General features: G+C 39.9%; 1 protein-coding gene across 4 annotated transcripts in view; it reads left to right on the forward strand.

Moving 5' to 3' along the window:
* Positions 1-16,148, forward strand: part of LOC138196465 (disks large homolog 4-like) — a 68,637-nt gene that overhangs the window by 21,001 nt on the left and 31,488 nt on the right. For 2 of the 4 annotated variants that reach the window (XM_069146518.1, XM_069146515.1), the window contains exon 2: positions 12,793-12,954. In XM_069146518.1, coding sequence (XP_069002619.1) covers positions 12,793-12,954 — 162 coding nt within the window. Of the gene's footprint in view, positions 1-1,431; positions 1,452-2,212; positions 2,330-12,792; positions 12,955-16,148 lie in introns of those variants that run through there. The other 2 variants (XM_069146519.1, XM_069146516.1) reach the window with 2 other exon arrangements.

Below are 16,148 nucleotides of genomic sequence, written 5' to 3' on the forward strand. Positions count from 1 at the left end.
ATATCCATGGTAACTGCTGTAGCCCTTAGACGTCTTGTGTGGCGACGGACAGGAGTCAGAGTGTAAAGTTCGGAGGTAAAACATGAATCTAAAGTACGAAAAGACAAATGTGAACGAGGCTATGCCTCAAACAAGCAAAACACACAAAAATAAGACAAAAAAAAAAGTATTATAATATTATTATATTATAATAGTATTGCCATTCCAATCTCATTCCCATACAGGAAGCTTTATTACGATTTTTTTTTTTTAATTAGGTGTTAATTTATCGACCTGCCTAATTAACTGTAGAAAATATTTTCCTAAGAAGCCACTAGTCTTCCCACTGTGTTTAAATTCATGACCTTCCTCTGTAGGCTCGTGGTAAACCTGCTGATGTCTTTAGCACATTGCAGATTTCCCAGGATATCCCCAACACTCTGGAAGGGGGATACAGTTTAAAAAAAAAAAAAAAAAAAACAACTATCAGCAGCACACTGAGGTATTTGGAACGGTCTCTGTGTTCGATTTAACGCTGACGTCACCCGGGAGCACTGAGCCCTGCGCCGCAGTCGGTCCTGAGATGAATGCACAATATTTAAATCTGGCCTACCTGGTTCTCTCACTCCACCCTGTGGGCTCACTATGTCAGCACAATCACACACAGGAGTGGAGAGGAACAAAACACAAATGGAACTAAATAAGGCATTCATCCTGGAAAATACATAAAGCATGTTGAGACATAATGAGATTTAGCATGACTGAAATAACAATAGGAGGCTTATCGACACTGCATCATCTCGAGTACTTTAATTTGAAAATACTACTCTTTTACAAACAATTTTTTAGATATTAAGGTATTGAATATAATATAGTGAATGGTCACCAATAAACATATTATAGAAATGTATCAACTATGATTTTAAGTTAAATTTGACTTAATTTACTTTTAGTGTTAAACAGCCAAATAACAACCATATCAAGCTTATGAGAAGAAATAGCAGCTTTCCACTAAACAGTTGTTAATTCAACAACTGTTGTCACTGCTTAAATCAATTAAATCGATTTTTTAAAAATAATGTTTCTTTTCAGTGAACATTTAACAGTCTGTCTTACTTTAAACTCTTTTTAACAGCTCCTATTTAATACATAGTCCTGCATTTATCTTAACTGCCTGCATAGTAACTTTTAGGGTCAATTAGTAAATTCTGTGGCACTTATATAGGGAGCAAATCAAAAATAGTTGATACCTGTAAATGCTGATACCACAAACGTATGTGTCTCTAATTTTCAGTGTCGAGTTATTTAATTTAACTTAATTTCAAATGTTTTGAATATGCATGTATTTGTTTCCCATGCAGGTCACAGCCTACATCAGTGTCCCTATCTGTTATGAACTCTGCATTTATGAGAGATGAGGGCAGAGGTCCACCAGTTGTACTTGGCCTCCTTGGACCCTACAATGCTGCAAGGTGACAGATACAAACACGAACGTCTCGATTAATAACTGTCAACTTTACACAAAGACATTTGGAATCCTTCAAGGGCTTCTTCCCACTGAGCTGACAGATTTCAGCACTTTGGACAGCACCTGCAGTATTTATTCTCATGATCCAACAGGGGGCGCAGCAATCACACTGTTACATGTGGTGGTGAGCAGCAAGGTGGTTGATGTAGCAGCATCAATATTTCCCAGCTTCCACTGCTTTTGGTAGAATATTCTGGTGTGTTCTTACTTTAATACTACTGCCACTATTATTTCCATGCAGTCTCGCGGGATTATTGATAAGTGCTCTCTCTTCAGTCTGTTCACAGCTTCCTGTTGCGATTCCAGCTGCGCTTTGAGTACAAACTTTACGGCCAATCAAATAAGAGAGAGAGAGAGAGAGAGCGACATACTTGTGCAAATGAATGAATGATGCTGCCAGTGTTAAACCTCTGGACATCATGGCGATGTAACGAGACGACCGACGCTTTAAAACGTTACACAAATGCACGATCTGAAGTTAAATATATATATATAATTTTTTTTTTTTTTTTTAAAAAACACGATTGCTGGAGCCGAGTAACACCGCTACACGGTCACATTTCAACGGGGCAGCCCGCCAATTAACGGGCATCTCCGACTCCCCCTCCCCATCTTCCGCGGCTCTTGCCTGAATTGCACGGTGGCTCCGATCTGAGTGAGTGGCGGCGGAGCGACGAGCTCTGGTCTGTGCTGTCTGCCCGGTGTGGAGGCTCTGGACTGATGTCTTTGCCTGTCAGGAATTTAAAGTGTCTCTCGCCGGTCATGTGCCAGTGTAAGGTCATCTGCAGTAACCGGACCCTCTCTCTTATGTTCGGGTGCAAGGTAAGCCTGCAGCAGCGGCTGTCATCGAAATGCAATTTGTACAAACAGGCAATATTAGAAAAAAAAACAAAACAAAAAAACGAGGAAAATGGCCTGTGTAAGAAACTGGCATGTAGGTTTGTTTCAGCTGTGATCACGTTGCCTTCGTCCAAGGTAGAATAGCCTATAGCTCGTTTTGAAGCGCGCTTTTCTCGTTGCACAGCCTCTATAGTAATTCGTACAGTGATCACACTCACCTACGGTTTCCTCTCTCGTCCATATGTTTTCAGGTACCAGTTTATTCACAACATATTACCTTTACAGCACCGCGTGGTCGGGTTTTCATGCTCATACATGGCCGATTTCCATTTCCACGGAGCGGTCTACAGCATCCTTGGCAGGCATGGTTAGTGTTTATGGATAGCTCATTAGTGTTTACTGCCATTTAATGAATGGAACATCAGTCACTATTTTTCCTCCTTGTGTGCAGGGTGCAGTTTCATGTTAGGGCTTCACATTTTTTACTTCCCAAAGCAAACATGATATGCTTTTGACCTTGGGAAATGCACTTTATTGCTCAGGGCCACTTAAATATCATTCATCATTAGAGGAAACCTTAAACTGCAAGAGATGCTTAATCCCAGCCTGAAATAAGGTAACATGAACGGTGCCCCTGGTGTTTTCTGTGGATGAATCCAAACCAGAGCTGTTGTTGTCAGCTGCTTATCAGCAAGAAAACAGGCTGTCACGTTTAGCTGTGTGTTTGCAGTATGGTTTTCTGTCTTTTTCTGTCATAGCAAGGACGTGTGATCCAAAGAGGGAACATGGTCACTCGTTCATTGTGATTGTCCGTCACATGCCAGATTTCCCTCCCTCCCAGATTCAGGTGTTTCCAGTATGGCAGCCAGCTCAGAGTTTCCCTCCACATGGCACTCTAGTCTGTTAGCTTTATACGAAGCCAAGTCAGCTCCGGCCAGAATTTGTCCCTCCACTTGCCAAAATGATGTGTACATGTGTACAGAGCTCCAGATAATTTGTTTGTAGATCCAGTCCCGACATTTTGGTTTCTGTTTTGTGTTGTTGCTACAATCTGAGTCAATCCCTGCATTTGATTAGCTGTGTGTCATTAGATATGAAAGAGCTGGACATTTTCATTAACTGGGATTATTTGAACATTTTGCCTGCATTCCTACATTTGTAAGATACTGCTGGTAAAATTACTGTGGGTGTTTGCTTTCCTTCTTTCTGAAAGGGTGGTCCTGCTGTGCTCTATGTGGAGTATTATTAGCACAGATAATCCCATGCGTTCCCGTGCAGCACTCCCTCCTGGATCATATCTTCCTCAGTATCTCCATCTCCACGCCTTTTCTAATTCTCCTCCCATAGATTCAAGTTGCCGCTACAGTCATCATGACCAACCAGTGAAATGTAACTCCACAGCAAACATTTACTCTGTAATAAGAGCAGATTTGAAATGGGATCAACGGCTCCATTAAAATTAATTGGTTTTGAGTATGTACTGTAATTCTAGTTTAATTACAGCTGGTAAGAAAGGGGTTCAGTTCATCTAAAGCACATATTATGAACTATTAAATACTACTGTTAATATAAACTATTCATAAACACTACCATATTTGCACCCCTATGTGATGCCACAGTTAATTGTGTCCAGGATGTCTTGTCCTTAAAAACACACTAATCATCCCAGGATTCAGGGTGAGCCTCTGCATTGTTGTTTCATTCCCACTCGCCACATCTGTACACAGGCAGGTTCAGTATCCCTCCAACAGCTTGTAACCAGTCAGTTGCAGTCCCATGGGGGGTTGTTATAGGTGGTGTTTAATGTGAATGTTTGGGATGTACAGTATGCTGCAACACAATATACTTTTAGAGCTCCTTTATATCCTGTGCCTGTTTCTCTAGCTTCTGCTCTTCTTCTTTTCTTCCCTACATCCTCCAGGACTGTGCTCGCTAAACTTCTAAGTTACAATAGCTGCCACATGACTGGTCATTTCCCAAGGTGATCCTCCAAGGTTATCTATTTGCATAACCTTTGTTCCTAAACAAAGCCCGGCACAAATCAACTCAGTCATTTTAAATTCAGGAGGACCTTAATTAAAAAAGGTCTTTATGTGGTTGTAAGCATTCAGTAGTGCTTTAATGTGCTCTTTTATGCTTGATGCTCATCGATGGTCTCACAACATTTTAATCAAGACAGCCTGCCTCGCTGAAGTTTGTCTTTAAGCTACAACTCAGCGCAGCACTTACACTGAAGGCCATGCACTGTAAACTAACTGAGGGATTGAGTTTTAATGGAAGCCGAGTATTAATGTAATGAATGATTTACGACTCAGGGACCTGTGTGCCTTCATCTCAATATCAAGATCGATAATCACCTCACCCTGGACAATCGATTCTTGGATGTCTTTACTGGAAAATGGACAGGAAAACGACCTGATGTCACTCATTACCAGCCAACCAATCAAATGATCGAGAGTAACGATATAGAAAATATCAGAGGGTGATGTCATAGAAGAAGGTGCTTTGTTTTGGTAAACTGCAACGCATAGTCTTGTGTTTTCCTTCACATACTGTGGTCACTGTTTTTTATAGCTTTGCAGACGCTCATCTCTTCCTATGGATTTGACCTATTTTATCCTACTGTTTGTGTCATCTTTTATAAGGAGCAGCGAGGCTCAGCTCTGACAGCGAGCTTGGAGAATTGCAGCAACAACAACGAGACGTGGCTGACATTTACTAATGTTCTGCTTAGGTCTGAGGTTGAACTGTTCAGGGTCGCCTCTACCTCGCTAACTTGCTCACCTCTGCTTCTCTGCTAATCAAATACCACACCTGGTCTTATGTGAACAAAGGACGTGCTGGTTGTAGGAGTAAGCAGCACATTCAAGGTACTAGAACTGCGCAGAAATGACCATTACTGTACCATATCTATCTATCAAGGCCGTGCAAAAAGAAAAACAGGCCAAACAGAAACCTCTGACCAGTAGCTGTTGCTCATAAAGATAAATAGTCTTACTAATGAGGTGACAGTGCAGAAAATATGGCCTTTCTGAAAAAGACTCGATGGCTTAATTCAAAGAACTCCAGTATTCAAACTTGCCAACAGAATTTATCTCCGTATTACTCCAAGATGGCCTCTCTACTTATTGTACATGCTACTAAAAACCTTGAGATGAGCACATCTAAGCAGCAGGAATAGCACTGGACCACTTGAGAAGCCAACATCCTTTGTTGCAACCAGTGTTCAGTAGTAGAAAATGTCATAGACACACTGAACGAGCCAGTATCAATCATAATTCCCTTTTTTAATTACATTGCCAAACATTAAGAAACAAATGCATTTGATCAAAGAGTCTTTTTACAATACTGACTATTACTGAAAGGCTATTTGTGCAAGCGATGCTAATGATCATACACTAAAAGAAAATACCCACTGCTGCTATTTTTGCATGTTCATTTCCAATGAAACCATTAAGCACTCCTGTAGCACTGTGTGGTTAAAATGGCCTCCTTGTGCCTGATGGTGTCTGTGCACAAAGCCGAGGGCTGGTGAGGGTTAACACCACAATCCCCCACTGCATGTGCTACATACATAAAAATGTATGTACTCAGCATAAAAAAGGTGTGTGCATGCTTGTGTGGACAGTGGGGGAGGGGATGAAATGATCACGGCTATTGAGCGCCGTCAGAGGACGAACCTGACCGGCAAATTGCAAAAACAATGGAACATTTTATTTTAGTTTATGTTTCATTTAATTTGATTTTTTTTTTCTATTTTATTCCCCCCAACTTTTTTTTTGGGGCTAATAAAGTATAATTGCTCGCAAGACCAGACAATTAGGCTACTTGTGCTTAAAGCGTTGCAAATTTTTGGATGGCAGTTTATCATTAAAAAAAAACTAAAAATTTTTTTGGTCAAATGATATTGAAAATTCAGATTTTCCTATTTTGGTTTTGTTCATTCTGCGATTTTCTGTACATATGAAGCAAAGTCTGCATGTTTGCTCAGGCAACTGTAGTCCACAGCTGCAGTCACATGACATAGGCCTATTCCTTTCACTGTAACAAATATCCAACAGACCCTTATAATCATAGCAGAATACTGACAGCTTTAACATACCGTTAAACATACCGTTAAAGCTGTCAGTATTCTGTTCATTCTTTTGCTGCATATCTGCACACAACAATCACTTTTAAAACTAGTCAACTACAAGCTTCCTCACTTATCATTACATGTAACTGAGCTCGCTGTTTCTTTCTGTGGAGCAACAAGGCGAGAGCCTCCACGCCAGAAATGAATTTTGTGCATATCCTATATTTACATAATGATCTATTTCACATGAGCTGGCCGACTCCTGCCAACTCATGAAAGCGTTTCTCATCTCACAAATCAGCCTGAAGTTTGTGTGAAAACAGGATCTAGACAGACAAGACGAGATGTACCCCCCCGCCCCCCGCACAACCCTCAACAGCACAACCACAGCCAAGCACCCACTATGGCGCCATTTACTGTATCTATGACTCCAAATCTGATTATTAAATTTGAAGATGATGCATCTGTGTGGGTCTTATCAATGATGAATCATCTCACAGAAAGGAGACTCAGAATTCCATTAAGATTAGATGAACATGAATTAGCAAGCGAATATTTAAGACTGCAATGTAAGGAGGTATAAAATAGGGCTGAGCTGTGGAGTAAAGTAAAAGACTGGAAAAAAAAGAGAAAAGAAATAGAGCTTTATTTATTTATTTGTTTTGTGACTTATGTTTCACTGTGGTAGAACAAGCCTTCTGGCTGTGAAGAAAGCCAAACAGCACTTCAGGGATTGTATTCTTAATTTTAGAGAAAGCCTTAAATTGGTTGGGACAGTAATGAGCTTCAAAACGAGTACAACTGAAAGTATTTCCACTTGTTTGATCAAAGTTTTAGTCAGATATTGTGAATAGTTCTGCTGGGCAGCTAAATGGTCTCCCTGTGGGACGATATGGAAGCGCAGTCGAGCTGCCGCTGCTCAATATAGAACACCTTCACTCTGCAGCCTCTTTTGCATTCAACAAAGCTGTTGTGCATTTAACACAAATGGAGGGAGTCTTGTGCTGCTGCTTCTGAGCCTGACTTATAATAATAAGTCATTATATAATAATAAATATATTCCTTTCTTTTTTTGTTTTTGCATCATTTAGCATGCAGCATGCACACTTAAAGATGTCTTTTTGTGTTTGAAATGTTGTTCAGGTGGAAGCTTTGTTGTAAATTTTCAGCACTGCAAAGAGATTAGTGACTACACCCAAGAGCAGACTTAAATTTGGGTGATGAAGGTGAATCTAGAGTGTCTCCATGAGGGGATAAGAAGCTCGTCTTTGTTGTTGCTCAACGTCTTGATTTTTACTGGACGGAGTCTTATATTAACATCCTGCCTGGTGCGGCTTTAAGCAGTCTGCCCCCCTGGTAAATGTAAAAGTCTGTTGTTGTTGTTGAAGCATACATAGCTACAGGATACTAACACTTGTCAAGGTGTTGTGCTAAAGCACCTTGGAGGATAGTCTGAAGTTATCACTGGCAGTCGATGAGTGAATTTCCTGTCTTCTGAGGCTTACAAATACATGGAAAAACAGAGTTGTACTGGTAGGCGTTGTCTGGCAGCAGCAGTTGTGATAATGCAAATGAGATGAAAGCTGCGCTTGAGGTTTGGCATTTGTGGAGACACTCATGAGGGAAAATCAACTGAGAAGGCAGCAGTGATTGTATTTTGATGGCATGTAGTGGAAAAGAGAAAAGTTCAGATGACCGTCGGAGAACAGCGTCATCTTGCTCTCATGTCGTCAGCCTGATTTCATCGTAAAAGTATTCAGCTTAAGTGTGGCTGGTTCATAGGGTTCAGTGGGTTGGTGTGAGGGTTTGCTCAGCGATATCCAGCAGGTTTTCTGGCCTATACATACAGTATGTGTTGAGAGGCAGATTCATGTCTGGAGCTGTGCTGATGCAAGAACTAAAAACAAAGTCTGGGTCACTGTCAAAACAGGTGGATACTTGACATATCTTATATACCAAAAATATGTCTCTGTGAATCTTGTGTAATAATGTCCACTGATTGCAGCATAATAATGACTATTGAGAATGTCATTAAAAGCATCAGCATGAGATACGGCATTGATTAAACCTTTAAAAACTCATCTCTGTTTGAGTTTTTATCCGAGAAAACACGCTTAGGTATGTGACATATGAAACCCGGGCTGTCTGAATCAGTTTTCTTGAGTCACACTGTCACTGCATTTCCAAAGTGGAAGTCCTCTGCTTATGTCACTCATGACATGTTTTGTGGCATATAAAAAAACACCACAAGCATGTTAACAGGGTTAAATTCTTGATTTTTATAAAAGGGTCACTTTAAAAGGTAAAAAAATAAGCAATTTTTTTTTAAAATTAAGGAGCTAGTCACAGTTTTTGAAAAGAAAAACATCAATTATGAGCACTTTTGTGTGTTTTGTATGATTATTCAAATAGCTGTTTGGTATCACACAATGTAGCGGCTGCCTGATTTGGAGAAAAGTGTCCCATGTTTGGCTTGGTGTTAAAAGTAAACACACATTTACCTGTCTGAATTTATTTCACTAAGCAGTATTGTGCTACATACAACTGAATTGTGTACTCCACTCTCACAGCACTGCGAGGCGTCACACAGACTTAGCACCCAGCATAAAATCCCTCTGAGTTCATCATCGCAGATTCATCACCATTACAGAAAATGTAAATAGATAAACTTTCAAAAGCTTAAATTCTGGGGATTTGCCGCCTTTAATTTACGCCTGAAGAGCGTCTCATGTTGCTCACCTTACATGTCAAATGAGATTTCAGTCTAAGTTTCTCAGAAATTATATGCCTGAGAGGTTAGGTGAGCTTTCATTCCATTACCTAATGCACAGTAATTTAAAAGCTCAGGCTTGGTCCTTGAATTACAAACTGAGATGATGGGAGACAGCATTTGACATTTGCTCTACATTACCTTAACTCATTTAACCATTAAAGGAACAGCTTATACATCCGCACAGTGAGCACGTCTTATTACAGTGCAGGACGGCCAACGACTGCTTCTGTAAACAGAGACAGCTCTCCTTATAATGACCTTTACGGCACAGTAATTCCTTAAAGATGTAGTGGATTCCTTGCTGGTTGATCTCCTGATACAATAAAACCAAACAAAAAAATCTGAGGAATTTTATTGTACATGTAATTTTGTGGGCTTGTACAGTAAGAAGCAAATATTAGTTCAGAAATCCTTCGCTTGTGAGAAAAGAAATCAGGTAAAAAAATAAAAAATCTAACTGACATGATGCCCAATTATGTTTATTAACACAGCTGATATTGTATTGTTTTGCATGTATTAATCCTACTTTCAATAATCTTGTAGTGGATGTCAGTGCATGTTATGTGTTAACCTTCAGCAAAGAATGACGTAAGACACTTTATAAGTATGCTGTGTAAGTATTCTGGATACCTTATGTACATAATACCCATAATTATTATTTTACCTGCCTCACATTTAAAATACAGCCAACCTATCTCGCCATATATACCAACTAGGCACAGGTCATTCAATTGTGTGTAAAATATTAATACTTTTAAGTCGTTTATTTGCGACAACCTACATGTTTCAGGATTTCATGAGGCATTCTGGGGATTTGATTAAGTTAAGGGTTTCACTTTTACAACCTAAAACCCAACCCGGTATCATGCCAATGCAAGTAATACACCCGTCAGTCCACTAGAGGATACTGTGTCAGTGTCACGCGTTGCCTCGCCAAAGCGTTCAAAGTAAGGTGTCTTAGGTTTAGGCTGCAGAGCCACGTGGTTCATGGTTCAGATTTAAATTTGTCATTTTACATATGTCCCCTAAATTACCTAACATACGTTACGCAAGGTAAATATGCTATGTTATGTAAGTAACTTACTTACGTTGTTTAGTAGAAATCTACTGCCCTTTACTCATCCACTTAAACAATGTTCCTCTTACAAAAGTTCTGTGCTTTTCCCTGTGAACATTTTTGCCACTTCATCCTTCTTTGACCCTGGTCTTACATGTGTGTGCTTTTCACCAGTACTTTTCAGGAGTGCAACAGAATTGCCAGTAGTGGCACATTCATATTCTCAAACTAAATAGCAGAACGATATTAAACAGTATAAAAAAGAAAAAAGGCTCTAATCAACCAAATGTATACACGTAGTATGCAATAGTTCAAGAGGAGCTAAAAGACTCCTACGGAAACAGTGTAAAGAAGGAATCCCACATGGTTTCATTCCATGTACGATCATGAATGTTTTCAGATATTAGTGTGAGAATAAGAAATTATATTTTTACACATTAATTCTGATATGAGTTACTAACTTCTTAACTGTGGCACAGCACTACCATGTAACAAAGATTTTTTGTTGTTGTTTGGCACTCTTCTTCCTCTAAAGATGATGTTAGCATGTGTGCTGGATTAAAATATGAACATATCAAATTGATTAAACGCTGCAATTTTAAAGTCGATTCGCTTTAACAGTCAGAAAGCATTTGATGTTTAGTCAATTTGTGTGAAATTAAGTAGCTTATGTGAAATGCTGTAGGCATGGAACGGGACAAAAATCTATGGACAAGAAAAATACAACCGTTGCTGTAGGCCACCACGAGCAGAGGTTCTTTGTCTTTGTAGTCACGAATGAGAACAGCCTGTTTTTCTTTTAACCATCCAATCAGCGACTGTTATCGATAACACCAGTGAATACAGGGATGAACTAGCTGGAGAACTGAACTGAAAAATTTTGATGACTCCCAAGAGTTAATGATCCCTTTACTGACTGACCAAAATTTGCCTCTCAGTCATGTTGGCACTGATAAATCTTTGAAAAATGCTTTTTCAACATAGTGTTTACATGTATCATATGTCTATATAAGCTTCCAAATAAATGCATCTTGTATTCAATCTATTTTTTTTTTAATTATGTTTTTAATCTCAGTTTACTTGTCAGAAGAAAATGCACGTAAGCCCCTCTCCAGAAGGACACGGAGTTGAATGTCACATCCCCCACCAGTGGGACAGAAGGCAACATGGCAGCGTGAATGTTGGTCATGCAGGAAAGGGGGAGGCTGTGGAGCTCAGGGCTACTTTGAGCAGTGATTCATGTAATTTACTAATCTTTCCAGGGTTTGAGTTGATGTTTTCTTATATTTAGTACAAATCTTATACTTTCTGGAGTTTACTGATCCAGTGAGAATTGAGCATACTTAATTACCCAGAATACTCACTTAAATCTGTATTATACAGGATATAGGTAGTTGGTAGTATGCAGTTACATAATATTTAATTAATGTTTACATTGATATAGCAATTTCTGACACTGCAGTGCTTCATACAGAAAAATCAATTGTTTCCTGTTTATTAACATATAATTATGGAACATCAACAACTATTCATTTTCTGTCTGATCCACCCTCGTGCTGTTGTTTTCCATTTCCCTTTATTGATGGGCTGCCTTTATTTCATTTTTACCCATCCCCCTCACTTTCTCCTCTATCTTCATCTCTATTTCACTCTCTCTCTTTCTTGCTGTCTCAGTGTAATGTGATCCAGGACCGATGCTGGCAGCCCCAACTGTGGCACTGCAATCTCTGCTCTGCTGTGGTTGCTAGGCAGCCTGTCTGAGACAGGGCTCAGTGATGCACCTCCCTCTCCCGTATGCCCCCCGCCCCACAAAAAAAGAGAGAGCGAGGGAGTAGGGAGAGTGGCAGAGTTCACAGCCAAAATTCAGATGATCCATCTAACTTTATATATTTTCAGAATGGACTGCTTCACATCTGCAGTGCAGCACGGTGGGGCAGTGCGAGCGTGGAGGGTTACAGATTTGTAGAGAACACACGCTGTAACCGGCAGGACAGTGTGGCTGATCTCCACTGCGATGCTGCCCACCTTCTCGTGTGTTTGTGATGGAAAACGCTGCGTGCAGATTTTGTGTCATCACGCCTAGAATGAAACCTACCATGTGTGGCTGAAACAGTGGGCTGCTGGCACGCTGCCCAGGTGTGGGATATCGGTAGGGGAGTAAGGTTACGAGGAAGAAGCTGCATGATCGGTCTACTTTGGAGCCGCTATGAGTCACGGCTCTGGTTGCTCCATGTGGTTGTGGAGGATGGCAACATTTTGAGTTTCTATAATGTTTTCTCTTTACACTTGTAGGCGTCACACATGTTATGTGTTATAAAAGATTTGCATATAGATTGTCCACCAAGGCGCCTCTCTAATGAGAACACTGCTCTTGTGTCCCTGGTCAAGGGAGTGTGTCATTTACACCATAATGTCTAAAAGAGGTCAGACAAAGGCAACAACAATGATGCTGCCTGTGAATAGTGCATGCAATTTAAACACAATCCACCTCTGAGACCTTCTGAGATTAATAACTGTATCTTGTCTGTGTGTTTCTGCAGAAGTACAGGTACCAGGATGAGGAGACGCCCCCCTTGGAGCACAGTCCAGCACATCTGGCTCCAGGGAAAAGTGCAGAGATGCTTCACATGAGTGACAAAAACCTCGCTGCCATGGAGGCGATACACGGCTACACACCACACACACATATCTCTCCTGTCAAGGTAGGACACACACACACACACACACACACACACACACACACACACACACACACACACACACACACACACACTCATGTACATTGTTGATCAATACGTAACACGATTACTACAGCACAATGCACTCAGCTGTCAACACTTGGGAACAAGCCCGTTACTGTGCTAGAATAAGTGCACCCTTCCTGGGGAACATATTGCAGAACACATCACACATTTATCATTCCTCAGCCAGCAGATCACATTTATATATTTACTGCGGTGCTGAATATTCAATGTAACATCAGTGAGATAATTTGGACTTAAATAAATTGATGCAAGTCCATCTGAGATATTTTTGCCGCGGATCAAAAACACTAATTACAGACAACGAATTACACTAAATGTATCTCCTGCAAAAGTGGATAATTATATATATATATATATTTGTTTAGTAAGGGTGATAACGATTCGAATTCCCCAGTTCAATCACCAGCCACATTTACAGTCATGGTAATGTGCTTTGCTTCATTCTAATTTCATAACAGGCTTGGAGATCATTAAATTATATTACGAGTTTAATTTTGCTCACACACAACACATTATCTATTGTCACTTTGTACTGAAACCCATGTGTGGTCTTGTTTTGAAATCCGAATTCCTCAACATAAGTGCATAACATAAGAGTATAATACATTTATGAGGAATAAATACGCCCCCCGGCACCTTTAAGTGTCAGATCAACTTTGCACCTGTATGAACGAGTACAATGGGCAATCTGATATCAGGGCTAAGAGTAAGAAAATCAAAGAGCAAGTGGACACAAGACACCTTCAGTAGAAATCTGATCACCTGAACCATTTCAGGATGTGGTCAGAGATAATTTTATCTTTCGAGATGTATAATGGCAGTATGGATTCCAATTAACAAATAAAAAAAAAAAGCTCAAATTTTTAGTTAAGTTGTGGGAAAATCCAAACAACAAATATCCTAATTGGCTCATGCAGTTACATACGGAACAAAATAACAACTGATGCATGTAGTATCTTGTTGTTTAAAGAGAAATGCTGATGATTCTTCTTGTGATTTAATGACTGATCATTTTATTTCAACTAAAGAAAACCTTGACACTGCAAAGGTATAGCTTCCATTCTGAAATGTGATCACAACTCTGTGGGTGCCACTGAAGAACGCAATCACAACAATTCCCAGCACAAAACACTGAACTGCTTCTCAAGTATTTACCTCAGACACATGTCTTACAAGTGCAAAATTCAATATCTACAAGGGCTCTGCGACAAAGACGGAGACATCGACACAGACAGCACAGGAGCTACCAGCAACACAGTCCAAAGATAAAGCTGACATCAGTGGGAACATGAGCGCTTTGCCTGGAGTGCATTAACAAATACCTACTGTATCTACAAATGTAAAGGTGTAAGCTATAATGGCCACTTAATGACGTCCCATCTCATATGCCCACACGTTATTTAACGGCCTCACTGGCTATAAAGACTTAAGAGTTGCTGTATTTATTTGCTGTGAGAGGGGGAGCGTTTTCTCTATTTGCCACGTGGGAGTTCAATGAAGTCCCTTGATATGTCCATTAAAACGCCGTCTTCTAATGAGCAAAGAGGAGAGGCTGACTTATTGTGCTTCACCGCTGCCGTTTTAAATATACAGCAGCCTGTTTAGCAGAAGCTCTGGTGATCAATGGAGATTTCTCCTTGAGGGTGCTGAGAGGTTTAGTAACAGTCAAACTGAAAACTTGAGCAGTGGCACAGGATAGTCCATCCCAGGCATCATATGCGATACTGGAAATGATTGGTTACGTGGCACAGTACACAATTTATTTCTAAAAGCATATTTTAAATGAGCATCAAATCAACACGAGTAACAACAGTTAATGAAATCCAGCAGTACTGTAGAAAATGTGTGGAAAGGCACCATACAGTGTGTATTACAATCTGATTCTGAGTCTTTCTCACTGCTCGCAGGTCATTTGCATCTAAAAAGGACTTGAACAAACAACAACTTAAACAAAACAAAAAGACCCACTGAGAAACAATGAACAACATAGAGAAACAAACACTGGTAATAATTAGGCTGTGGGAGTGTTGTCTGTCAGTCACAAGCCCCCTTTTACACAACCTCACGCTGTTATTACACCTCTCCATTCTGTATGAATTGTACAAACACGATATGGGAAGGAGGAGGGGGCATGCTTTCTGAAATCACACACACATTATGTCTCTAAAAAGAAAAGCCGGCGTAATCAGGGGTCTTCTTCACGGATGTATTGAGGGACCTTTGTGTGACTTCTGTTAGTCTCTCACTGTCAGATATTCTGGTATTACCAGACACAAAGTCAGTTCATGAATATGTGGGTCACTCCGTTGGGAATTGTTTCCAGTCGTTGTCTTCTATGGATGTAGATTTCGGGTTCAATTTAAAACTATTGGAGCACCCTTTAACCAATCAGCATTGATGCGTGTTGTGCGCCAAAACTCACCAAAATGTAAACAACAAAGACCTTTTGCCAATGTGAACAGACTGCAGCTCCAAAAAAAAGTCTGCAGTGAACATTGTTTTGACTTTTTTTTTTTTTAATTATATTTTAGGCATTGTTTTTTTGCTCCGGTTTCAATTGCTTTGATATTTGGTAGCATTGCTACAATTGTTTGTATCGCTTCATCTTGCTCAACCACCACAGCCACCAGTATTGAAGCTACATTTTGAAACCAATGCTTGACTTAAACCGTAGCGCACTTAGTCACCCCCACTGGTCACTGATTGGTCCGCCCCCCACACGGGCTGTGCAAAACCTTGGAAATGGGTTTCCAGACTATAATCACAGCAAAAACTGAAGCTGTCAGCAATAGGCAGGTGCAGCCCTGTTAACTGTTAGATGCTTTGTCAAGTCAAAGTGTGAATCGAACAGAGGTTGACCACAGAAAGGTGTGGTGGTCTGTGCCAGTTAGAGATTTTTTTAGGAATGACATATCATAACTGTTAGAAATATGCATTAAAAAAAAAAAAATTTAAAAATAAAATAAAATATATATATATATATATATATATTGCATTTTAATATAAACAATTTTTAAACAGACTTCCTGATAAAGTACTAGAAAAATGTGTGAAAACATCCAACTGTTTGTTTTGACAAAGGGTAGACATGCTATCCTTGTCTGACCCTTCTTGTTGGTTTTATTAATCCT

The sequence above is a fragment of the Embiotoca jacksoni genome, unplaced genomic scaffold, assembly GCF_022577435.1.
Source record: "Embiotoca jacksoni isolate LCO1_2020_lvr unplaced genomic scaffold, fEmbJac1.0.p SCAF_13, whole genome shotgun sequence".
Lineage (NCBI taxonomy): Eukaryota > Metazoa > Chordata > Actinopteri > Embiotocidae > Embiotoca > Embiotoca jacksoni.